At 38.6% G+C, this 24,830-nt stretch overlaps 1 protein-coding gene across 1 annotated transcript in view; it reads left to right on the forward strand.

Moving 5' to 3' along the window:
• LRIG3 (leucine rich repeats and immunoglobulin like domains 3) overlaps window positions 1-24,147 on the forward strand; it is a 44,474-nt gene extending 20,327 nt beyond the window's left edge. The window contains exons 4-19 of the mRNA XM_052790582.1: window positions 1,918-2,052; window positions 2,698-2,841; window positions 5,093-5,236; window positions 5,550-5,693; window positions 6,115-6,258; window positions 7,617-7,697; window positions 8,368-8,439; window positions 8,810-8,881; window positions 11,474-11,637; window positions 15,240-15,560; window positions 16,102-16,383; window positions 16,996-17,448; window positions 17,658-17,816; window positions 18,908-19,051; window positions 19,138-19,413; window positions 22,647-24,147. Of these exons, the coding sequence (XP_052646542.1) occupies window positions 1,918-2,052; window positions 2,698-2,841; window positions 5,093-5,236; window positions 5,550-5,693; window positions 6,115-6,258; window positions 7,617-7,697; window positions 8,368-8,439; window positions 8,810-8,881; window positions 11,474-11,637; window positions 15,240-15,560; window positions 16,102-16,383; window positions 16,996-17,448; window positions 17,658-17,816; window positions 18,908-19,051; window positions 19,138-19,413; window positions 22,647-22,891 (2,980 nt within the window). The 3' untranslated portion in view covers window positions 22,892-24,147. The remainder of the gene's footprint in view (window positions 1-1,917; window positions 2,053-2,697; window positions 2,842-5,092; window positions 5,237-5,549; window positions 5,694-6,114; window positions 6,259-7,616; window positions 7,698-8,367; window positions 8,440-8,809; window positions 8,882-11,473; window positions 11,638-15,239; window positions 15,561-16,101; window positions 16,384-16,995; window positions 17,449-17,657; window positions 17,817-18,907; window positions 19,052-19,137; window positions 19,414-22,646) is intronic.
• Window positions 24,148-24,830: the final 683 nt, after the last annotated feature.

Consider the following 24,830-nt stretch of genomic DNA (forward strand, 5'->3'; position numbering starts at 1 on the left):
GTTTTTTGTTTGTTTTTTTTGTAACCTGGTCTGTGTCAGGTAATTTGCCAGTTAGTTTAAGCGCTAATCTGAAGGCTCTATAAGAGTTTTATTCAGTTCCATTAGGTCCAACTAAACTTTGTAATACAGGGGCTATTATCCTGCCAGTTGTGAGGAATTTCTGTTTTATGGAGCAATGCTGACACAAAGACAGCACTGTGCAAGCCGTCTCTATAAGTGAACACTTTCACACTGCAATTTAGGAGGCGTGCAGTTCAGGAAATTGCTGGCTTCTGCTGAAGCACACTTTTACTGCAAGGAAAATTTTGTTCGTCACTCAAGTAATTGGCAGTTTTAATACCTTGTTAGTAATTACCTTATAAACAAACTAATGCATAAAGGCAAGGCTCTATGACCTGTTATCTAACTCACAGTCTTATTTGGCCAGTGGAGCTGACACATGGTGGTGGTGTTTGTTGTTGTTTTTTATTAAACTAATTTGTTTCCATTTATTATAAATACTTTCAGCTAAGAGTTAAAAAAATGCAGTGTACCTCTACCAGACAGCCTGAGGAATGAAACATGATACAAGTGCAGCGTTGGAGGGGCTGCAAGATCACTTACCCATTCCCACATGTGGTCAGAAGGCCCATTAATCTTAACTTCTGGTTCAGTTTTTGAGTCAGGACTTCTTTGTCTCGCAGTAATCCCTCCCCCATGCCTTGAATATGTGAGGATTGTCCATGGTATCCTAAATGTGTGGCTTACTATTTGATCCAGAGCAAGTATTTCCAATAAAGGCAAACACCTTCCAGAATCAACATTCTTGTTGATAGTTTTACTGAAATCGCCTTTGCCTGCAATCTCTAGGAGCTGGGGAGAGCTCCTAAATTGTGATCGTTCATCATACTAGCCTACAGAATGTACCGCAGCCATAACTGACTTGAACTTCCCAAGGTAACAAGGATCATTTCAGGTTACGTTCATTTAATTGGTCACGATCTGTTTTCCCCTATGTACCATTAGCCCCAAACAAATAACCCTATTAGTGTTGCTGATGTGCGTGTATGGTTCTGTACATTATGCAACTGGGATGGAAAAACTGGTAGGTTGCTGGGTATGAACACAAAATATGATCGCTAGAAAAAGTACATTTCATTGGAAGTGAAAGAAAGGGTGTTCCTTCTAGTAGACTAGGATACCCATGTCTTTAAACAGTTGCAGAGTTTTTGTTGTGGAATTGGGTGTGACGCTTAGCTGAAGTTTGACCAGACATGAAGTCCAGAACCTTTCTAATGAGCCGTAATAAGCAGAAATTTTATTCTTTGCTAACGCACTAGAAAAACTTTAGGATTAAATACTAGGTCTAACTGCAAAAGTGTAGAATATCTTTCTGAGGGGGCACACCGTCATCCATCTTTTCTAATTTAGCTCTGTTTTCCTGGAAATTCAGCTTGATTTTCATGCCGTAGGAGTTTTCAAGAAAACGGAAACATTATGTCTAGCTACTATGATGTTAATTTGGTTAAAATAGAGAGCAACTCTAATCTCATTTCATTACAATACTGTGATATACTGTTCAATGTAAATACAGGATATTTCTACTGTACAGAAATAGATGACCATAGAGTTTTATATCTTGTTTTAAAAGCCATGAATTGCAGTAATTGGATTATAATGCAATTTTTTTCATCTTGTTTGCTGGGAATATGTTTTAAGAAATGTTGATGAACACATTTATGTAGAGCATTCCAATTTGTGATTTGGGATGGCTAGAAATGAATGTTATGTCTAGAGAACATTCTTTATTGGTTTTCTTTAACTAGAAGTTATTTTCAAGTAGGAGAATTAAGAACTGACTTTTGTGAGAGTCATGTGTAGTTAACAAGTGTTTGCTCTGGAAATGACAGTCTTTTGACTACTGTCCTTAAATTTCAGGACCAGTAACAAGATTGCCAACATATTGTCTGAACATCTGAAGCCATTTCAGAGTCTAGAAACTTTGGACTTGAGCAACAACAACATATCAGAGCTAAAAATATCATCATTTCCATTGTTACAGCTCAAGTATCTGTAAGTAAAAGTATTATGCGTTTTTTTTCTTTCAGGTTACTTTCAAAAAACTTATTGGAAAACTTAGATTGGCAGCTGTTTGTTAGGCTACTAAATCTTCTTTCAATTAGACGTGCATTAAATATTTATTCCTACTTTCACCTGTTCAGTTTAACATAAGCTGCTAACCTGAATACATGAATTGTTACGACGACATGTTTTAGTTCATAAAAAGTGAAGGTCATTATTTTGAGATGAAACAAATAGATGTGTCTCTTGAGAGAATTAATTATGTAACAAAATGAACTTACCTTCCTCATGGTTAGGCTAGTCTTGAGCTACATGGAGTTTGGTGGACTTTTTTGAATCTACTTTAATCCTTATTCAGTAATACTGCAATACCAGTGCTATACTGAGTGAGAATAAAGTAATGGGGTTGCAACATGCTATCTTCTGCCAATAATACGCTCCTGCAGAGTAGAGCAAAATGTTGGTGATGAAATACTATTTGACTATAGACTGAGCTGTCAAGAGCTCTAATTAATGCAATAAATGAAATTCCATTTATCAAGGAGTAGGCAGTGCAAGAGCTTTGTGTTTCACTACTTGGTATTAAGAACTTATTAAATAACTGTAAATTTAACCTTCTAGACATTGTTTCAACAGGTACATTAACAGTAACCGAATAACCTCCATGGAGCCTGGTACTTTTGACAATTTGTCTACCACACTTAAAGTATTGAAACTGAACAGGAACAAAATTTCAGCAATCCCTCAAAAGATGTTTAAACTCTCCCATCTGCAGCACCTGTAAGTGCAACCTACAATTGACTAATTGTTTTCAGGTTTTCCAAAGCACTGGCAGTGGTTGAACTTTAGCCTTTAATTTAACCAGAGGCAGAATGAGACAGACACAGAAAACATATTACTACAACCCTTACTAACTGCAGCTTTGTACTGAACAAAACTAGTCTTATATATTGGTGAGATGTGAATAGTCTTTGTGTTTAAAATTGTGTTTGCCTATTAAAAGAAAAAAAAAACCCACAAAAACGCTGGAGAAGGGGTAATAGCAGTATTCCTGTAAGAAAGTATTGGAAAAATACTAAGTGAAGTAAACTTATATAGTTCACTACAGCAGTCTCTTATTTATTTTGTGCTTTCACGGTGAAATGAAGGGAATTAATTTGCTTTCAGAAGGTATGACAGTAAGCAATATGCTTGAGTAAATAGACCTCCATCAGCTTCACTGACACAATGCTGTGTATAAATGTTTTACCGAATAAATAATAGATAAAGTTATTTAATATGGAAGAGGCTGGGGAAATACTTTTTTTGGAGGTGGGAAATCTAGAGTGCAGGAACTTGACAAGAGAGTGGGCTGGGACTGCACTTTGTCAAATCCTGAATGATTATTTTCCATATTAGGTAGTCAGGAGTTAAAAGTGGTGAACTCTCTTAGGTTAACCTTGAAAGTAAAAGGTCATAAGAACAGTAAAGTGTTAGGATGCTCGACACATCTGGAAACAGTGACTGTGTCTTTTCTGTATACAAATACAGGAAGAGTTTGACTCAAGCCTCAGTAGAATAGTGTGAGAACAGTCCTGCAAAGCTCAGTATTTGATAATGATCTTAGTAGACTTTCTGATCTTCAGATTCAACTGAAGTTTTGGAAGTTGGTGATATTCTTGCCTAAAAAAGTTCTGCTCGTTCACAATTTAATCAATAGGCTGACCTAGTTACGTTAGGTAGCTAATCTGCAATGAAGGCCAAAAACTTGTGTTATCACCCAAAAGAAGTATTTGGAGGAGGAGTGGGGAAGAACTGAAGGCTGTTCTTCCTGACTGTTCTTCACTGCTTATTGCACATTTAAACACAGGAGGAGGAGTAAGGTTCTCTGTTGGGTATCTGTTATCAGGTAGGGTTCGTATCAGGCTGCCAGAAAGCAAAGCTGAATTCTTACAAGACTGAGACTCTGAAAAATAATTGTAATGTAATTATGGAGAGAGAATTATTTAGGCCCTTACATCCCATGGGGAGGTAAGTTTTGGAAGGAGAGGATTCTTCTTGGTTAGGTAGGATGCAGACTGATAGATCTAAGACCTTCTTGAAGGGGCAGATGTTTACTTGTATGAGGGCCTTTTCTGAGTATTGTCTAATCCTGTCTCTTTATACTATAGATCAGTTGTTGCTAAAAAATAAACTGTTTATTTTGCAAATGATAGCTAGTTTTAAAATTCACTGTTACAAAAACAGTTAACATTGTTCTTTGTGCCTGTGTGAGGTTAGACTTCCCTTTTCACGTAGCTCAAAGTCAGAAAGCTGCTTGGGGCTGGTGCAGGGTTTGGAGTTAAAAAGGACCAAAGCCAAGAAAGTGGTGTGGAGAGCAGGAAAATAGAAAATATTGAGTACTACTGTCACTGCAGCTTGCTCTCCAGCTAATTATGCCTTATAACTCCCTTCCAGGATACACATAGGTCCCAGCTTCTGACCTAAGGGGTGTGTGTAGTGGCAGAAGGGTGAGTGCCAAGACCGCTTGAGAAAGAGGGAAGAAACTATTTGTAACTAGTTGTGGAGAATGAAGGAGGAATGTGTAATGAATGCTTGGCTCCAGATTAAGAAAGGGAGGGATCACCCAGGGTATTTAATTTTGCCTAGTTATCACAACTAAAAATTTTAACTTTTTCTTTCTGACTGATTATTGATTGCAATTACAAGCTAACCCTTATGGCTCTACTGCTGGATAAACATCAGGAACTTGCTTTCACTTTTGAATTTGTGAACGGGTTTAACCATGACATTCTAGGTCTACAGGGTTTCTTTAAATCTGAAAATCAAGGAACTACCAAGTACTTGTCCTCAGTGTCAGAACAGCAGAATAGTGTTAGCATGGTTAAACATAGTGTATTACAGTAAAATGTTTGATTTTTATTACATCTTGTCTCTGTTGTTTTATGTGCAAGAAAATCATTTAAATAAGGTTTGTTTCCAGAGACGGAAGAAAGGTTGTTGGCATGTAGGTGAACTTACTCTGCCATAACTGTAAATTTTATTGATGCAGGGAGCTGAATCGCAACAAAATTAAAAAAATAGATGGGCTTACTTTCCAAGGACTTCCAGCTTTGAAATCATTAAAACTGCAGAGAAATGGCGTTACTAGGCTCATGGATGGCGCTTTCTGGGGATTGACCAACATGGAAGTCTTGTAAGTATCACCTTTTTGCTGATAACATATTAAGTAGAATTGCACAAAATCAATAGAATTGCGTGATAAAATTTAAAGGTGTTTTTGAATTAAATTGTTATAGCGTGGTTTGAAAAGCAGCAAGCAGTCATTGGTGAGTGTGTAGGACAGCACATTCTGAATGTGTGCATACAACTCTAAATGCAAATAGAGGCTGCAGCTATCTAGCCAGTATCATGAAGTCAGATGCGGACCTGTGGCAAAGCATGCACGCCGTTGAGTTTCTGAACCTTATGTCTTTTATCTGTTTGTATGTGTTTGTGTGTGTTTGTAGGCAGCTGGACCATAACAACTTAACAGAGGTAACGAAAGGCTGGCTTTATGGCTTGCTGATGCTGCAGCAACTCCATCTCAGCCAAAATGCCATCAACAGGATCAGTCCTGATGCCTGGGAATTTTGCCAAAAACTCAGTGAGCTGTGAGTAGCTTTTATTCTATTCCAGTTTTGAAAGCCAGGTACATGCCAAAGCATGAGCTTCTTACCACTGATCTGTGAATTTTTCATAACAAAGTTTCCAAGGTGACAATAACTTTTTTGTATGTAAGACAGTTATATTTTGTTGAAAGAAGTTGAAGCCAACCGTGACTGCTTCATTTCACTGTGGCAGTTGTACTAAAGCTGTAACACTCATTTTCAAATGAAAGAAATTCATTTTGCAGTAATTTGTGAATTGTTGGAAACGGTACGCAAGCTGTGTGGTCAAAAATGGTGTAGTAGGTTTTGTGATAGTTGTAAGGGGGAAAAAAACTTTCTCCCCACCTGAAAATTCACCTGGTTGAATTGAGTAATAAGCAGTGCAGCATAAACATTAGAATACGTTTTTTCCTTGAATTTGCAGAGATTTGACGTTCAATCACTTAGCAAGGTTAGATGATTCAAGCTTCGTTGGTTTAAGCGTGCTGGTTGGACTGTACATTGGAAACAACAAAGTAAATTACATTGCTGATTGTGCCTTCCGGGGACTTTCCAGTCTACAGACTCTGTAAGTTGACAAACTCAATTTTTAAGGTCAAAAACCTTAAGAAAAACCCTCCGTGTTTATAGTTTCTTTTTTTTTCCCTTATGAAATATACAAGTACCTTTTGTTAACTTTCCCAGATCAGCGTGTGTTTTTCTTACAGTAGGATTTTTTTTCAGAATAGTTGGGAGAGGGAGGACTTCCTCTTTTCGTTAAGGCTGTGCACAATGGATGGTGATAATTATGATACGAACTTTAAGTAGCATTGTTACGGGAAAGGCATGTCTCCATTCAAAGGCAGCAGGCAGCACTGCTACCCACAGCTTTAGGGATCTGGATCATAGTTTTGTCTTAACTGAATCAGCGTTTTCCCTCGTGGAAATAGAAGACAAAACTCAAAACTGTTGTTACTATGGATACTGATGCTTGTCGTGACTGGGCAATTGCTTTAAGCATTTGAGCATTTTTTGAACTAGCATTTCTTAAGGGAAGGGGAAGAAAGAAGTAAACTAATCTACATTCCACTTCATTAAAATCTTCCAATTGCGTACCATTGACCCATCTGTTAGCCAGATGAATGAAATGGTTGTCTTTCCCTCTAGGCTTTGAAAAGGGTGCTAACGCTTTACTTTCAGGGGTTTGCTCACATATTCACAATTTGGGCATGTAGCAAAGGTGCAATTCAGAGGGGTGTATGCTATGTTTTTTAAGTATACAGAGAGATATAGATCATAAAGAGAGGAAGTCAGACTTCCAAGGTGTCTAGGAATTAACTGTTAGACTTTTCATCCTAGATTTTTTTTTTTCTCCTCTAGCCCTACCCTGTTGATTCTTTGCTGACACACTGTTTTTTCACAAATCTTTAATCTGTTTATGCTTCACAGATAATTAAGCTAGTGTTGCGGATGTTGTATGATGTAAAAATGATTCACTTGTTAATAAATCTCTGTGCGTTAATATTAGGAACTTAAAAAGGCCTGAGTGTATTTTGTTTTGAAGGGGCAACAGTTGATCCCTTCCCTTCCTGTGATGCTCCTTCTCTTATGATAGTCCTGTATCTGAATACCCTTGTAGAGGGATGTGGGTTTGTTTTCTAATGATTCTTAAAATTGTTGGGTTTGTGGTCTTTTTAATTATCAGTGGAAAAAGTACTAATAGTCTTCAAAGTCTCTCACTAGAAATTGAAATGAAATAGCTAATCAGGAAAAGCTGCTCTTAAAAAACAAACAAACAAGCAAACAAAAACCCCAAACAAACAAAACCAAACCTACCAGAAAGCTATCTTAGAAATTATTTTAAATAATACATGCTCTTGAAGAAGTATGTACCTTGTTCGTTTTAATAGCTCATGTGGTTTGATTTCCTCTCCCCCCTTTAAACAGGGATCTGAAAAACAATGAAATATCATGGACTATTGAAGATATGAATGGTGCCTTCTCTGGCCTAGATAAACTTAGGAAGCTGTGAGTATTGCTACAATATTTGTATCTCATCATTCCCTAAAAAAAATAGCTTAGGTTATGTGTGTTTCAAGGGACAAGCCCAACACTTAATGATGTTTTATTTTCCATAGCTGAGATGATTTTTTTTTCCTCTCTTACCATTTTGTTCTCTATAAAACATTCCTTTTCTATAAAAGAAATTCCAGATTTTTTCAAGTCAAACTAATCTGAAATATTTTAGATATTACTGCTATTTATGGAAACATTTCTCAAAAGAATGAGGTTTTCACATAATAGGAAGTAATAAGTGCATTATATGACAAAGGCATAGTGACAGGGATAGTCTTTGATAAAGTAATGCAGCATCCAATGGAAGTGGCTTCATTGCATTGAAATTTTCAAATGCGTATCTATGAAATAAAAAGATGCTTATGTGTATACATTTAGAATAATCCATATCACTGAACTGTACACATTAAATGTCTTCTGAAATCATTATAAAATCTAGATGTTTACTCAAGGGGAACAAATGACTGTCTTTTAGAGGTGAGACATTTTGCTGTATTGGGGAAGGTTGAATTGTGAATGTTGGTCACAATTCAGAAATAAATGCCAAAAATGCAATTGTTCAGCTCAAAAAATGCTTCCATGTTACTGCATCTTTTTTGCATCATGCACTTATATTTTTCAGGATACTCCAAGGAAACAGGATTCGATCCATTACAAAGAAAGCATTTTCTGGTTTGGATGCACTTGAACACTTGTAAGTAGTAGAAATTCACGTTTAACCCCACATTGGAAAAAGTGAATTTTGATACTAATTGAAATAAAAGTAGGACTAGCAAGCTTTACTTATGACTTTGAATGAAATAAACTTACCCTGGTTGCTACTGTGATATTCAGAAGGTTCTTTTATTTTGGAGTTATGCCAAATATGAATTTTGGAATTAATGCGGAAAGTGTTATGTATTAGGCATGCTATAGAACTCCTTAATCCTGTCTCTTCAGTTTTTGAGCTAGGGGATCCTTTGTATACCACTAGGGTAGCAAACTATTCCTTGAGTCTTAAATACATTCAGTTTAATAAATTACTCTTTCCGCCTCTAATGTTGTTTTTCTTTTTTTTTCCCTAGAGATCTAAGTAACAATGCAATTATGTCAGTTCAAGGAAATGCATTTTCACAAATGAAGAAACTCAAAGAATTGTAAGTTTCTATCTAAAGACATCACCTCTATTAAATACATAAATCCGTATAAGTATATAAATAAAAGCCTTGTAAGATGTTGGCTGATGCAGTGATAAACTCCCACTGTAATCTCTCTGAAGTCATGTAAAAAGGGTATGTCAGTGTTTTGATTTTTTTGTTTTTTATGTGATGACTGTATTTAAGTGAGATAGTGTAGGATAGGAGGCATTCATTTTCTGCTACATTTGGTGTCTAGAGTCCTTATTTTAAATTGGCTGATCTCTAATAGGTATTAGATAAGGGAGACTTTGATGTAATGTGCTATAAGATCAGCAGTGCTATCACTGAGCTAAAGCTTACTGGACCAGTGAAATGCAGTGCTGTAATTCTTTTGTAAAGACCTGGTTGTCAGTGCTTGTAATTGGGTCCTTCTATCCTGTAGTGGCAAAGGGGCAGATCTTCAGAGAAGTCATGAAGCGGTCACTCGGAAGAGTGTATTCTTTAGTGAGTTTTGGGGAGTTTTATGTCCTCTTACCTGCTGCTTCTGTTGATCAATGCAGAAAAATGCTGTCACTGTTCCTGTGTTTTGAGCACAGCTAATTCTTCCTCTAGCATATATCTTATGTCTCCTCTATTCATACAAGCCTTCTCTAGTCAGACCTGTTGTCCTGAGCTGCTCTGTGGATAATCTGTCAACAAACTAAAGAATAACAAAAAGATGCTGCTCTCATTATGAGTAGAAACTGCCGGAAGCTTGTCTGGAGCTTTTCATTTGTGTTCTCCAGACTTCTATCAAGTATCACCCTAGCAGCTGGCTCTACTTCATCTTATGGTATTATTCCACGTTGGGTGCCATAGAGAAAGTAATGAGGAGCCTTGTGTATTTCATAGAACAGCTCAGGTTGGGAGGGACCTCAAAAGGTCATCTGGTCCAGCCTTTTGTGGAAAAGGGAGCCTAGACAAGATTATCTAGCACCCTCTCCAGTTGTGTCTTGAAAACCTCCAGTGCTGGAGACTCCACCATATCCCTGGGGAGGTTGTTCCAGTGTACTATGGTTCACACTGTAAAATATTTCTTTCTTGTATCAGGACAATATTTGGTTCATTCAAAGTTCGGTTTGATGTTACCCATATCCTGGTGTAGCTGCAGCTGTTCTAGAAAGCAGCAGCCATGCTTCTACCCATAGCCAGGAGTTTTCTGCCATTCCTTTTCCTTGAGTTGGATCTGGCTGTGTAGCTTGATTAGTTTGCTGAACTGACTCAGCCATCTGCAGGGCAATTGCTAGTTTTGGCACAAGAGAAGCGTTGGGAGCACAGTGCTGACAATTAGGGATTGATACAGATCCTATGAAGAGTGATCAAATGTGATGGAATGACTGGCTAATGCTGTTCCAGGAGGTGTAAGATGCTACAAGATACCAGACTCTGAACACTTCAATGAAATAACTATTCAAGATTTGTTGGGGGTATTTTTCTGTGCTTTTCTTGAAACACCTGGTAGACATCCATTATATCTGAGGAAGATGTAGACAGATGGTAGAAAGTACTTTCCCAGAAGTAAGATTGTTTAGTTTAAATTGCCATCTAGTAATTTTATTCTGCAGCCCCTAGAGAGTAAATCTGAAAATAATATGACGGATACCCACTGTATCAGGGTAGCAAAAAATGCTGTGTTTTCTCTGCCTCCTAAGAATAGCAAGAATGCCCCTAGAACTTCAGTGAGAGATGACCTGTTTCATCTCAGTGTGAACTGATGAGCTGACATCCCTAGGTTTTATCCATGCAGTGTTAGTGTGAAAAGAGAGCACAGAGACACTCCTCCTTTTCTTCAAGAAAAAAAATCAAGAATTCGTATGTCTTCATTTATCTTTGAAGCTATTTCTCTCCCTGGATCCATAAATTATTTTTGCTTTTTCTCCAAGAACAGGTAAAATTTGAAGAGAGGAATTTTATTACTGACTGTGTTTTTTAATACCTTTTTAAAGGGTGATTCTGAGTTTTCATCCAAAACTGAGAACTCTTCCTGCTTCAACTCCTGATTCTAGATGCTTCACAGAATATCGCTTTGCTATCTTATTTTTTCCCCTTCTGTGAATGTAGCTATTCGCATAGGTTACATAAGCCGATAACCATTTCTGCATTTGTTATTTCAACACTTGACTATTCTTCATCTCCCAACTCCCCTTTTTAAATATCTTCCCCAAGATAAATTCTGACTGAAATGGAAATGAGGGAATGAAATTGTCTCAGAATTTTTTGATGTTAGCTTCCAGATTGCCTTCCTTCTGGACTGTTCTCCTACGTGCGCATTCTGTGTGTCCTACTGCTGACTGTAGTTTTGTACCCAAGACACTACAAACATGCCTGACTGCCCGTACTCGTATTCGTAGTAGAAGCTGGGAGTTCAGGATAACATGTCTGCTTTGTAGAATGTAGGAGTCACGACAATGGTGTCACCACATCTGAGCTAAATAATATTGCTGGCTTTCTTTTGTGATATATGGATTTAGCCTAAAAATTTAGTTTTGTTACTGATGTGGTCATATAGATCTGTATTACAAACAGAAAAAAACAAGCAGACAGGCTTTGAATGTAATTGCTTTTTCTTAGGCATTTAAACACATCGAGTCTCTTGTGTGACTGCCAGTTAAAATGGCTACCACAGTGGATGTCAGAGAACAACTTTCAGAGCTTTGTAAATGCCAGTTGTGCCCATCCTCAGCTGCTAAAAGGGAGAAGTATTTTTGCTGTCAGCCTGGATGGGTTTGTCTGTGGTGAGTATAGCCTTTATTCCTCATTCCATAAAACAAATTTTGCTGAATGCATTGATTTTTGTTGTGGTTTCTTTGCTATGTTTTGACTTCTCTAACAAAATGGAGATGATTTAATATTTGTTACCATTTCCTTCTCTGTTCCCAACTGTGATGTAGATGCTCAAAGCTTGTGGCTTTGTACAGGATGGGGAGTGATGGTTTTCTGAGTTTTATTTCATGTACAGCTTGCTTACATAGTACATAGCACAGCGTGCAAGGGAAAGCTCAATAGTTTGTGATCGTAAATGTGTATGCCTCTAGATTTAAAAGATGGATATTGTTTAGATAACTGTCACTTTTAAGTGAGACATATTTTGGCAAACTGAGGATGCAATTTTTGGTTTTGATGATTTGTAAATTATTTTCATGCTTTATCAGTCTTGGGGTTATTCCAGAGCTGAGAAAATGTGAAGGTAAGGTAGCCATACTGGCCTCAGCTCTGACCTTTTTTATGTGTGCTTGTTGTCTACTTTAAAAATTATTTGGACCATGTAAATTATTGCCTGTATGTAAACTGTATTTTAAAACATCCAGTTACCGCAGTTATGCTACCGATATTTTGTATTTCAGTGTGCTAGATAGTAAATACTAGTAAAATATTTTTACTTTGACTTGAAAATTTGTGGTGATAGCATCCGCCTTAAAAATGAAATTTCTCTATGTGTGTTTAGTAACACTGATTATCACCTATGTTATGTTCGCTATTTAAAGTAAAGTGAAGCTAAGCATTCAAAGATCTGAGAGTACTCTGATACATTAAATGCGAACTTTGAAAATATCAGGAAATTAAAAGCTAACTGGATTTCATATATTTTTTGTTGTATACATTTTATTTTTCTTACAAAAGAAAATTCAAACTTTATATGCTTTGGAGACAAAACAGTAACCATACTTGTCTTCTCAATTACTTTCCTCTCATAGCAAATCTGACTGCTTAATTTTTACTGTTGCCACTCATTTCATGAGATTTCATGCCCTTTTTTCAGTGGGTAAGCAGGCACAGAATATAAAAGTGTACAAAAATGTTGTTTTCTCCCTTCCTATTAGCAGTCAAATGTTTACTATGTTAATGTTAAATGAGTAGATGGTGCATAATCTAGCTACTGCTGAAAAGGAGAAGTTCACATAGTGCAGGAAATCACAAATTACTCAATAGCTAATGGAGTATATGTCCTTGTTTATGAGAAGCTCATTCTGGCAAGAAATTAAATTGGGGGATTTAAAGATGTCTCTGTTATTTGTTAAAACCACGGGGGATCGTGATCTTTCTTTTAGCTGCTGAATGCCATTTTTAATTAATTAATTTCAAACCCTTTAAGATGTATTAGCAAAAAGAAGTGTACTAAGAGTAAGTTGTTACTTTTAACACATAAAATAATTGTCATGTAGAAGTAACTAGAATCTCTTAATACAGTCAACGAGTGTTTCACTGTTCATTAAATCTTTAAAGTGTGCCATCACTAGACATGTTGGGGTGTACATACCTTGCCTTATAAGTTTACAATGGCCACTGTTGCTTTCCTAGAATTTTCAAGAGGAGTGTGCTAAGTCCTGTCTGAAATTAAAATAAATAATCTATTACATATAATTTATGTAAGTGTATAAATCCTCCACATCGTGCCAAGTTACATTTTTGAAAACAGCTAGGAGCTAGGAGGGAGTCATCCTAAATTTGTTAAAGGAAAGTACTTGTTAGGCAAGGGTTCTATAACTGTGAAACTAAAAAAAAAAAAAAAAAAATCTGTGTAATTTGTGCTTCCTAAGATCATGTCTTTCAAGCTGAAACAAATCATGAGACATTTCTGTACTAAAGATAACTGTGGAAGAAAAATAGAATAGATGCTTTTTTCACCTGTATTTATTACTTCAAGTTAACAGTGATGCTAAAAGAGTACCATCTAGGTCATGACTAGCTTGTTTTCTGTTACATAGTAGTCAAGTGGCTTCTACATATAGTAGTCAAATGGCTGCTATAAAATGAGAAATACATTTCTCAGAGAGAGTGTATGCATCTGTGTGTATATGTGTTTATGTATTTGTGTGTGTATATATGTGTGTGCACGTTTCTGTGATGCATGTATTCAAATACGCTCTCAAAGTACTCCGTTCTGACAAAACACATTGCCAGTCTTATCCTAGAGTGTTCTTCTGTATTCTGCAGTATCTGCTTATTTGAGTGACCTTTTCATCCCCTCTTCCTGCCAAATAATTAAGATTTTAAAATATTTTATTATTCCATTGATAGTACAGCTAAAACAGAATGAAATACATTCTCCTGTCCTTTTGCAAGGCTAGTTTAAGTATTTACAGTGCTTTACTTAGTTATCCCTGTGTGAGGTCAGTGAAAGTATCAACTCAATTTGCAAATGGATAGTTTGTCATGGAGGACTTAAGGCATGGGTATGAAGCATGAAAACCAAACGGCCTGGGAGATTGTTAAAGGCGCATGCTTAGGGTCCCAGGTCGGAGGGTCCGTGTTGCCCTGTCGCTGGAGTGCAGCTCCAGACTTGCAAGTGTTCTGCAGGCAGCTCAAGTTCAGGCTATCTGCACATCTCATTTTCTTTTGTAACACGCAGCGTGGAGGTTCCTCAAGGAAGTAACACGTTGGCCCTGGTATGTTGTTCCTAAACAAATGAGATGTGAGCAGGCAAAGGGGCTAGGTAAAACCTGACTCTGCAGTGCAGGCAGGATCTGCAGTAAGGAGTGTTTGGGGCCCACAGCTTTTCCTGAAGTCGCTGTGAAGTTTGGGCCTGTGTCTTTGTCAGGAGGTAGGAGACATCTTGAAAGTTGGGAATACACTAAGGCTTTTGCTTCTGGGAGACCAAGCATTTAATTGCCCACTCCTTTTGTACATGCAATGTACACACAATTGACAGAATAAATAGTTCAGAAGGCAACTAGTTCTGTAAACTCACAATATGGCACTTCGAAGGTAACTTCCCAATAGTAAAGGGACCTCCAGAAACTAACCTCTTGAAAGTCTTGTGTGCTGCCCTGCTTAAGGGATCTTCAGCACTGCTGTGTTTGTAAGGTGGACCAAACAGCCACAAATCACTGGAACAGTGACTTTTGTACGTGATTGGTTTTTGTGGGTATGGGGAAAACCCGTGACTTTAACTTGCAGTTTCTGATGGCAGAAGAACTATGCTTTCAATAAAGAAAAACTCACAGCAGCCTGAGGTATTGTAAAGATGAAGGGTAGGCTTCATGACTGACATTCAGAATAGTTCTTACGGATGTCAGGGGGTAGTTCTTTCCTCTTTAGTGCTGCTGTTGAACAAACTGTACGTACAATCTGCTTTAAATGTGCTTTCTCTTCAATAAGAGATGACTTGGCACACTAAACTCATAAATACGGCATCTTTAAATGCCCTAAGGCGAACGAAATTTAAAACGAAAGTATTGTGTATCCATTTTATAAATACTTATCTGACTCCTTTCAAACCTATAAAACAAGGCTTACAGACTTTTTCTAAAAAGAGTCCTCAGGCCTCACATACTTGTTTGTTTTTTTGTTTTTTTTTTTCTCTTCCTCTGTGTTACTTTTTCTCCCTTCTGTGCAGATGATTTTCCTAAACCACAGATCACTGTCCAGCCAGAAACCCAGTCAGCAATCAAAGGCTCCAATTTGAGTTTTGTATGTTCGGCAGCCAGCAGCAGTGATTCCCCAATGACTTTTGCATGGAAGAAAGACAATGAATTACTGCAGGATGCTGAAATGGAGAATTATGCACACCTCCGGGCACAGGGTGGTGAAGTGATGGAGTACACTACCATCCTTCGGCTGCGCAATGTTGAATTCAGTAATGAAGGGAAATACCAGTGTGTTATTTCAAATCATTTTGGTTCATCCTACTCTGTCAAAGCCAAACTTACAGTAAACAGTAAGTATGTTACTTTTTGCTTGTGGACTTAAAGTAGAATGATTTTAATCAAGATATGTAAACATAGTTATTTCCATTCTCATAATCTTTTCTTTTAGAAGATCCCTTAATAAGCTAATATTATTTCTTAAAATATATCTACTTCCAAGATCACCATTCAGTTTTACATCTGGCCCCATTGTGCTGAACCATAGTATAGGAAAAAACAAATAACAGACCCAATTTGAAGTAATTCTGACAAAATCTATGTAATAAGATGGAAAAACATTAATCTTTTCTTCACAGGAGGTAAATAGTATACTCTTGTTTCAAGGTACTATGGAAAGGTCATGTAGGAGGCTGTTAGCAGAAATGAGGTTTTGGTCTAGGCCGTCTCACATACTCCACAGCTCCCTCCCTTTTTCTTTGCTGGCTACTGATAAATTTATGTTCTGTGCTTCTCTGGCATTTTTAGGCCCAAGGATGGTGTTAAGAAAATGGTGTGCAATGTAGGAAAAATATGTTTCATTTATTCATTTTGGTATCACTAACTTTCCTTTAGTGCTGCCTTCATTTACAAAGATCCCCATGGATTTAACCATTCGTGCTGGGGCAATGGCACGTTTGGAATGTGCTGCAGTTGGGCATCCCGTCCCACAGATTGCTTGGCAGAAAGATGGTGGAACAGATTTTCCTGCAGCGCGCAAGAGGCGCATGCATGTCATGCCTGAAGATGACGTATTCTTCATTGTTGACGTAAAGATCGAGGATACAGGCGTTTATAGCTGTACAGCTCAAAACACTGCTGGAAGCATTTCAGCTAATGCAACGTTAACAGTACTAGGTAAGACATAGGGAATCCTTAATGGCATAATCTCCTTGAAGACCAAAACTATTGCTGAGCACTTTTAAATTGTCAGCTGATTAAAAATAGCAATGTTATGAAAGTGCTGTACAGAAATAAGAATATTCTGAAATAATTTGTATTGACACATAGTTATAGATTAGAAATATGTACTCCAGCTCACAGTCACTATTATGATGCAAAATAATAAAAGTTAGTTATGTTTCTCAGTGTGTACACAATGTCTGATATGGGGGAGGGTTATGGGTTGGGCTGTTATTTTTGTTTAGAGACAGGAGATTTTGTTTAACTTTTAATCTCCTGATGTTTTGTTAACCATTTTTAATGTAGTTCTTTGTAATCTTGAGCCTGTATGATTTGGCCTTTTTACCTTCCAAGGTAATCAAGCGTCTAGGTCTGATCAATTGACAAGTAAACTGTAGGCTCTAAGTTCAAATTCCTTGAGTGTGTTTTTTCTGAGAATGAGAGTAAGCTTCATTAGACCTTACTGATGCATTTAATTTAGCTTTTCCTCTTGAGCTGTGAAGGAAAGGGACATGTTCCCATTCTTGCAAGGTCATTTAGAATATAAGGCTTATGCTTTCTTTTTAGAAACACCATCATTTTTGCGGCCTTTGCTGGATCGAACTGTAACAAAAGGTGAAACTGCAGTCTTGCAGTGTATTGCTGGTGGTAGCCCTCCACCCCGACTGAACTGGACTAAGGATGACAGCCCTCTCGTGGTAACGGAAAGACATTTCTTTGCTGCAGGCAATCAGTTACTAATTATTGTGGATACAGATGTAGAAGATGCTGGGAAATACACTTGTGAAATGTCTAATACGCTTGGAACGGAGCGAGGCAACATCCGCCTTAATGTAATTCCTACTCCCACCTGTGATTCTCCTCAAAACATTGCCCCATCACTTGATGATGATGGATGGGCCACAGTTGGCATTGTGATCATAGCTGTGGTTTGCTGTGTGGTGGGCACTTCCTTGGTGTGGGTGGTCATCATCTACCACACCAGAAGGAGAAATGAAGATTGCAGCATCACAAATACAGGTGTGTAAACTGAAGGTTTGCCTTGGAAAGGAAGAAAAATGCTTGTGGTTGCTTTGCAATGACTTCATTGTAGGAACATTGTGTGCTTTGAGTCACAGTCAGAAGAGTGAATTACTTGTTACCTTCAGCACTTTGCTGACAGGTTTAAAAACGCTTCTACGCACTCTGAAGTATCCTGATGGCTTTTTGTGTGTTTTGCCTCCCCACAGATGAAACAAATTTGCCTGCTGACATTCCAAGTTACCTGTCATCCCAGGGGACACTGGCTGAAAGGCAGGATGGATATGGTTCATCTGAAAACGGCAGTCATCATCAGTTCCTCACATCTTCTGTGGGAGGGTATTTCTTGCAGCAGAGGGACAGTAATGGTAGGTGTAAAACGTTAAGCAGATTTTCCATGTTGCTTGAGTAGCTGCATTTGGCTGTTGTCTTTCTAACTAATAGAAATAACACTAAAGGAACATCTTCATTGAAGTTTAAGAGAGGATTTGAAATATATTGCTTGGGATTGCTTCAGCGAGATAATAACAGAAACTTGGTTCTGTCCATCCAAATGACGTTATGGCATCGCTTAAATCATGCAGTGTTTCTCTAGTTTCAAGGGTAAATTTAAACTGATGATCACATTTCCAAAACAAGAGCGTCCAAAAGGAATTACAACAGCATGTCTTCCTCTGTTATAGCTTGAAAAGGTTGCTTTTAATGGAGTGTAGGCATGGGTGGTAATACCAGTGTAACTTTAGTATAATATAACTGATTAAACTTTCCTGTTAGAAAAGTCACTAGGGTCAGAGTCAATAAAGGATTTAAGGTGACAGCAAGTTAAAAGCTGCAGTACTCAATACTGGCGCCTGAGAATCCAGAACATACCTGGGTTAGGGAGGAAAAGGCACCTTGTTGGGAAGGGGTTGGGGTTGAGATATAGGCAGGAGTGGGGGCAGGTGGGAATGGAGCAGTGGTGAGATAGTTCTGCATTTGTAGGGTAGTGAGAGGAGCAGCTTTTTTGTGGAGCAAGAACCACAGACCATGTCCACAGCTTTCAGGAACCATTGAGGTGAAAGTCAGTATAGCTGTTAGAGCAGCCAGTGACTTCCCTCAGATTCTTCCACCTGGGACTTTCTTGTTAGCACTCTGTGCTCCAAAAGGGGGCTGTGTGACAGAGCATGAGCCTGGCTTCCAGTGCTTTAGAGGAAGGGAGTCCCTGGTTCTGAACCCTGTGGTTGGGTTTGTTCTGTTATCCAGGGACTGTATAATGAAGTCTCTGTCAAGCTAATTAATTGAACACTTGCTAGAGTTAGAATTCTCATCAAAAGGTTAGGTTAAACTTAAGCAAGCTCTAAATACACTATGAAATTTAGTTGAACAGACAGGGTTCTTAAAAGAACAAAACTTACTCAAGAAACTGTAAGCTGAAGCTTAAGAAAAGACCATATGCTGACACATCAGTTTTATTTTTAAGGCATTTGCCATCTAGATAACGGCAGTGAAGCAGACTTGGAGGGTGTTGCAGATCCATTCCTATGCCACTATCTGGGGACTTCAGGGACTTTGTATTTAAAAGGAAACACATATGGCTCTGAGGCCTTTGAAGCATACAGTACAAGTAAGTTGAGGGGGTGAATGTTTCAGTCCTAATCTGATCTTGTGCTGTGATGAATCTATATAAAAACAATTTTTCATTTTCTTTAGGTTGCAGCCCTGACCAAAGAACAGCATGCCTGGACCCTTATGAATCTGGATATTTAAAGAAAAAGGAATGCTATCAATACTCACCTCCACTGGAAGATCCCTTTGACCAGTGTGTTGGCATTATTGGGATGCAGGCTACAAGTAGCAAATTGATTAACTCCGTTTATACTCAAAATGAAGGAACTGGACTAAAAAGCAAAAGCCTGAACTCGGACACATTTGATTTAAACAGAAGTTTGGAACCCTCATCTATTATCAGTAACAGCACTTTCATGGGTATGTTCTAGCTATTGGTTTTTATTCAAGCTGCTGGTATTCTTGCTGTCTCGTTTCCTACTTCCAACACTAAGCAAACCTGATTTCTCAGCTTTTTCTTTCCCACTCCTACAGTAGGTAATTCTGTAGTAGTGTTTTAAGTGCTCATATAGCTAGCGTTGTGGAAAAACTAATTCGGTGCAATTTTGCATGGGCTTCTTTTTGCGTGTGTCCGTGAATTTAGTGAGATAATACAGTGTGTGGAATATAAATACTTTAGAAAGAAGGAGAGGAGAGACAGGAAGTAGCTGAGGAAAGACAGTTTGAGAGTTGTCCTTGATGTTTTGCATGTGTTCTTGTCTTGTTTTCTTCCTCCCTGAGTAACTTGCAGTACTGCAGGATCTATTTTTTAAGGCTCACACAACTGAACTGTACATGTAGGCTCACTCTCTCTCCACTGCAGTGCATGAGGACAGTTGGATGCCCCAGAACTCAGGGTGCCCTCTGGATCCTACTGGGAGTTAGCCAGGAGATGGGCCCTATCCTGTGTTGCAAAGGGAGCAGCTTGGGGCTTGGTCAGAAGCAGAACTGACGTACATCAAAGGAGTCCTCAGGTCAAACGTGGTAGTCCAGTGAGGTGGTTCACCTCTGGGTGTAACTGTGAGCCCTCTTCTGCTCCTTGGGAAACCTGACTTCTGAGGACCATTAGGTACAAAGTCCCACTTATTTGAAGTTCAGGAACAGAAAAGTGATTGCAGTGAAACTGCGTAGTGAGCATATTTAGATTACCAGGAGATCTTAATAGCTCACACTTACATGAAAATCTCATCAGTGGTGTGATACTTCTCTTTTATCTTAATAAAGCTGGCAGATTTCCATAAATGTTACGATACTTACTTAAATACATCTTAACAAACTTCAGGCATACCAGAAGTCTTGCCTGACAGGCAAAAGGTGTGCAAGGCCCCAGGAGGGCTCAGGGCAGGTGGGGAGACTTGAACTCCAGCGTATGAGGACATATTGTATAACACAGTGAGCCAGAACTATTTACCATTTATTCAAGCTGCTGGTATTCTTGCTGTCTCGTTTCCTGCTTCCAACACTAAGCAAAAATGATTTCTCAGCTTTTTCTTTCCCACTCCTACAATAGGTAATTCTGTAGTAGCGTTTAAGTGCTCATAATACAATTTTATTTTATTTCAAAGTAAGGCACTGTGGCAAAATGCCCTCTCTACCCCTCCTTTGTCTTCTTTTCTCATGGTGTGTATGGCAAAAGAGTTCTGAAGCTTAATTCAGGGTTTACAATTTTAATCCAGATTGCAGGGAGAGGTGGGAGGAAGGAGAAGAGCGTTGCTTTACCTTTGAAGCTCCCTAAATTTTGGGTGTTGGTTTGGTTGGTTGGTTTCAAACACATATAAACCCACATACTGCTTTCATCCCTGTGATAGCTGAGCACTCAGTGCAGCCCTGGTACTGTGGGTTGTCTCCTGGCTGGTGTGTCAGTATGGTTGATCAAGGCCTGGGTCTGCTGGCTCTGCGAGGGGACCTGGGGGAATGTGCATCACTGGGGTCTTTGTTCTCAGGGGGTGGGGAGGGACATACAAGCTCTGAAGTTTTCCCCCTTTGAAAGCCAGATGTTTGGACTGTAAAACATTGCAGATGCCATGACATCTGGCAGAGGCCCTGGGACTACACACGGCCTCCTGGCTGTCTGCCACTATTGCTGTGGTGGGACTGTGCAGATAGGGCTTTCCACATCTCCTGCAGAAAGTAATTCTATTGTATGTGGGTCTACCCAGGAGTTAATACAGCCTCGAGGGCTCATATTCCCCTTTCAGCCCTAAAAATCTATGCAGAGCTACTTTTTGCTGTCAGGTCTCTGAGCTACCACCCAACCTTGCCTTGGATGCTTCATAATCATTAGCACTCTTCACTCAAAGAGCCTATGGTTAGATCTTGGAGGTGGTGGCTGTGGAAGGCGTCTTGATAGATTGCTTGTCTTTAGCGGTGGATTCGCTTCTTCAGCATCGTCTTCAAATTCAGCCCCCTTTTGCCTCTATAATCACAATGAAGAAGGCAGCTGGCGTTAACATCACTGTTGATGCGTGAGCCAGAAAGTTCACAGCTTGGATTTTTTTTTTTTTTTTTCAATACAGGATTCTTTTGTAGCTTTGGTGCTGTGAGGAACATCCTTTCATGTTGTGTTAGGAGCAAAATTGCTCTGCAAATCATTGATGCAAATATGGACCTTGTCCAAATCCGTTTTTAGTAACTTCTCAGATTACAGTTTTACTTGAAACCTCTGCTTCTAGCAACTAAGCAAAACTAGAAGTACGGCTTTTTGAGTGCAAAATTTGTTAATGATTGTAGTGTTATTAATAAAAACAGAGTTCTTCAAAATCAGCCTGTGGCACATTGTCCTCTGAAAATAAGTCTTTTGCATGTCACTTACAGACACTGTGACTTGTGATGGCCATGTCTTTCTTCAGTGAAAAAAAGAAGGCCCTTCTTGCAGAGGTGTTGATGCTAACACCTTCCCAATGGTGAAGAGTGACAGGCACACTAATTATTTTCTGGCTAGTGAACCAAGATAATTATTAATAAAGATTCAAGTGAAATGCCAAATGCTCTTTGGGCTACGTTTGTTCTAGCCAGTTGTGGGCAAAGAGATGAAGAGGTGTGAATGGAGAATTTGGCTGGCAGGACCTTTATTATTAATGGGAGATGCTAGCCAGAAAAAGATTTGTTTTAGCATTCACGCTGCACAGTGGGAGGATGTTGTGTAACCTTATGCATGTTGGGTTTTTTCTTTTTTTAATTTTTGCTGTACTGCATGGCAGATTTCATGTGCCATTAGTTCACTGAAGAACAAAACAGGGAGACTGTTGTGACTTTTGCATTCGAAAGTGTCTTGTCATATGTTTGCAGTTTGGTCTGTGTGTCCACCTCCCCCCTCACCACCCTCCCCAAAGAAAAATGGGCATGGGAGTAGTCCTGAAAACAAAAGTGATGAAGATGTGTGTGGCCATACATTTACTTGGGAAATGTTTTTAATGTCTCAGGTGGCAGAATCTTGCCTTATGCTTGTGATCACACGGATGTTTTCTTTTAAGGGGTAAAAGTTAAGTAAAACCTCACTTTGATGAACTTCTGCTTGTGTCGATCCTTGGCTTGCATTCTAATGTGCAGCCCTTAGTGAGGCACAAAACTGTTAGCATCAGTATTTCTGTACTTACTCAGTTATTGTCTTTCAGGAACATTTGGAAAGCCTTTATGGAGGTCTCAGCTGGACTCTCTTTCAAGTTGTAGACAGCCAGCAAATTGCCAGCCAAAAACCTCCCGTAATAATCCTCATGCCTCGCTGGACTTTGATGCAGAGGCAGACGAAGATGGAAAGGAAAGGACAGTTTCTAGAGGAGAAAATAGCATTTATACTTACAAACAGTCCTTTGAAAACTTTAGGACTTCTACTTTCCCGTCGTGTGATTTGGATACATAGCTCCTTTTGGACCTACCATTGATTTCTGGAACCAAAGAAATACTTTGACATACTACTACCTCAGTGTGGAATTTTATTTAAGAAGGGAATAAGGAAAGGAAGAAGGGAAGAAAGAAACCATATGATGCTATGAATTCAGAACAAATAAATGCATTTTTATTCAAATAAAGCATAATTGCCAAAATGCTCTACATTTTATACAGGGAAAACATTCCTTATAAAATACTATATTTCTAATTATTTTATAGCTTTGTTTTATGCAAATAATATCTTTTGTAAATTAACGGTGTAAATAATACAGCATATGTATTTCTATGTCAGACTTCCATTTTATTGAAATGAGTAGTAAGCATTCTAATTTTGTACTGTTACTTGTACCTTTTTACAAATGGAAACTTCATGCTGTTTGCAGGTATCATGCATCTTATTTGCACATTACTTTTAATAAAATATGCTGCCATGTGGTATCTGACCCACATTAGTGTATGAAGAATGAAAAGCGTGAATTATGTCTGTAGATAGTGTTGCATATGTAGGTGCTTTCTGTTGCATGTTTGCACCTTTATTTGACTAAAACTTGTATCTTTAGATTTACTGTGTTAAATCGTATGTTCAGCTTCTAGAAGTGGGTGTGGTCCTGCCACAGCTACTTGTAGGGTGGGTTGAAGCTGTTTGTGCCAAAATAAGTATGCAAATCTTCCACTTTGTGAATTCCCATTATCAGATGTGTGTGCACATGTTCTCAGTCTTCATGCACGCAGGGCTGTAGTGCCAACAGTCTGCCCATGCCTGTGTGCAAATAGCGTACATACATTTGGTGGAGGATATGCCCAGGAGATGCACAAATCCCTGTCAAGCTATTTAGTAAAAGAAGAAAAAAGTCACTGGATATCTGCCTGGTAGCATCACTCTTTTCTAAGTGGCTTGGTGCTAAGTGTTTGCCACATACGCAGTGCGTGCCCCAGTCTTTGCTTTCCCATACCCTTTCTCCCTCTTTTTTGCTTCTGCAACCCCTTCCATGCCCGACATGAGAAGGTAATCCAAGTACAAGGTAATGTTTTCTTTGGTTGAACTCATGCTTCTGTTCCTTACTCGGCTGCCCTTTTGTGGTTATAGATGAGATCTGTGCTTTATTCAATTGCTCAGTCAAGTTCAGCAATTGTGAATTCTTGCTGGATTAAATTTATGGTAATGTACCCAATGCCTTTAACTATACGAAGTCAGAGAAAGAGGATTGCTTACTATAAAAGGGTAATTAAAACTAAGTGAAAACACTCTATTTTGTTTTTCTGTGTACAGATGCCTACTATTTTTAAAAAATGTGAATCCTGTCGTCATCACTGCATTAAAACAGTAAGACTCCAAAATGGTTAATATTACAGGACATCAGCTTTTTAAATCTGCCTACTTTGAAGGTGCAAACTTACATGGTTGCCAAATAGCTTCTTTTAAACTAAACTAAAAGCAGCTGTTGGAGTAGGCCATCACAGACATCATGGCTAAAGCTAGAGCAAAGGTTTCGCTGCCTGCTGTAGCTGAGCTAAGGGGTTTTTGTTGTTTGTAGCCAGAAACCTGGTACCCAGATTGCAACGCAATTTCCCTTTAATTTAGGCGCCAGTATTAGAGACAGGAAGTTAATCCATCCTTAGTCACTGGTGGTCTAAGTGTAGAGAATGGATTTTGCGTGCTTTAGTTGATCATATTGCCAGATTTTCTGACTCTGATTGTTAATTTGTCTTCATTGCTGCCAGATGTGCTGATGTGGTGACAGACATTGATATGGGTATTTGATTATAATTAAGTGCATTTTGAAAGAAATTAATTTTTCCCGAGTTAAGCACAAAGCTATAAGTCAATAAGGCAAGAAATCTTAAATTTGAGTCACTCAACTCTTCCTCCCCCCCCCCCCCCCCCCAGTGACCCTAGCTTTTTTAGGGGG

This window comes from Harpia harpyja, chromosome 6, assembly GCF_026419915.1.
Source record: "Harpia harpyja isolate bHarHar1 chromosome 6, bHarHar1 primary haplotype, whole genome shotgun sequence".
In the NCBI taxonomy this organism is placed as follows: Eukaryota; Metazoa; Chordata; class Aves; order Accipitriformes; family Accipitridae; genus Harpia; species Harpia harpyja.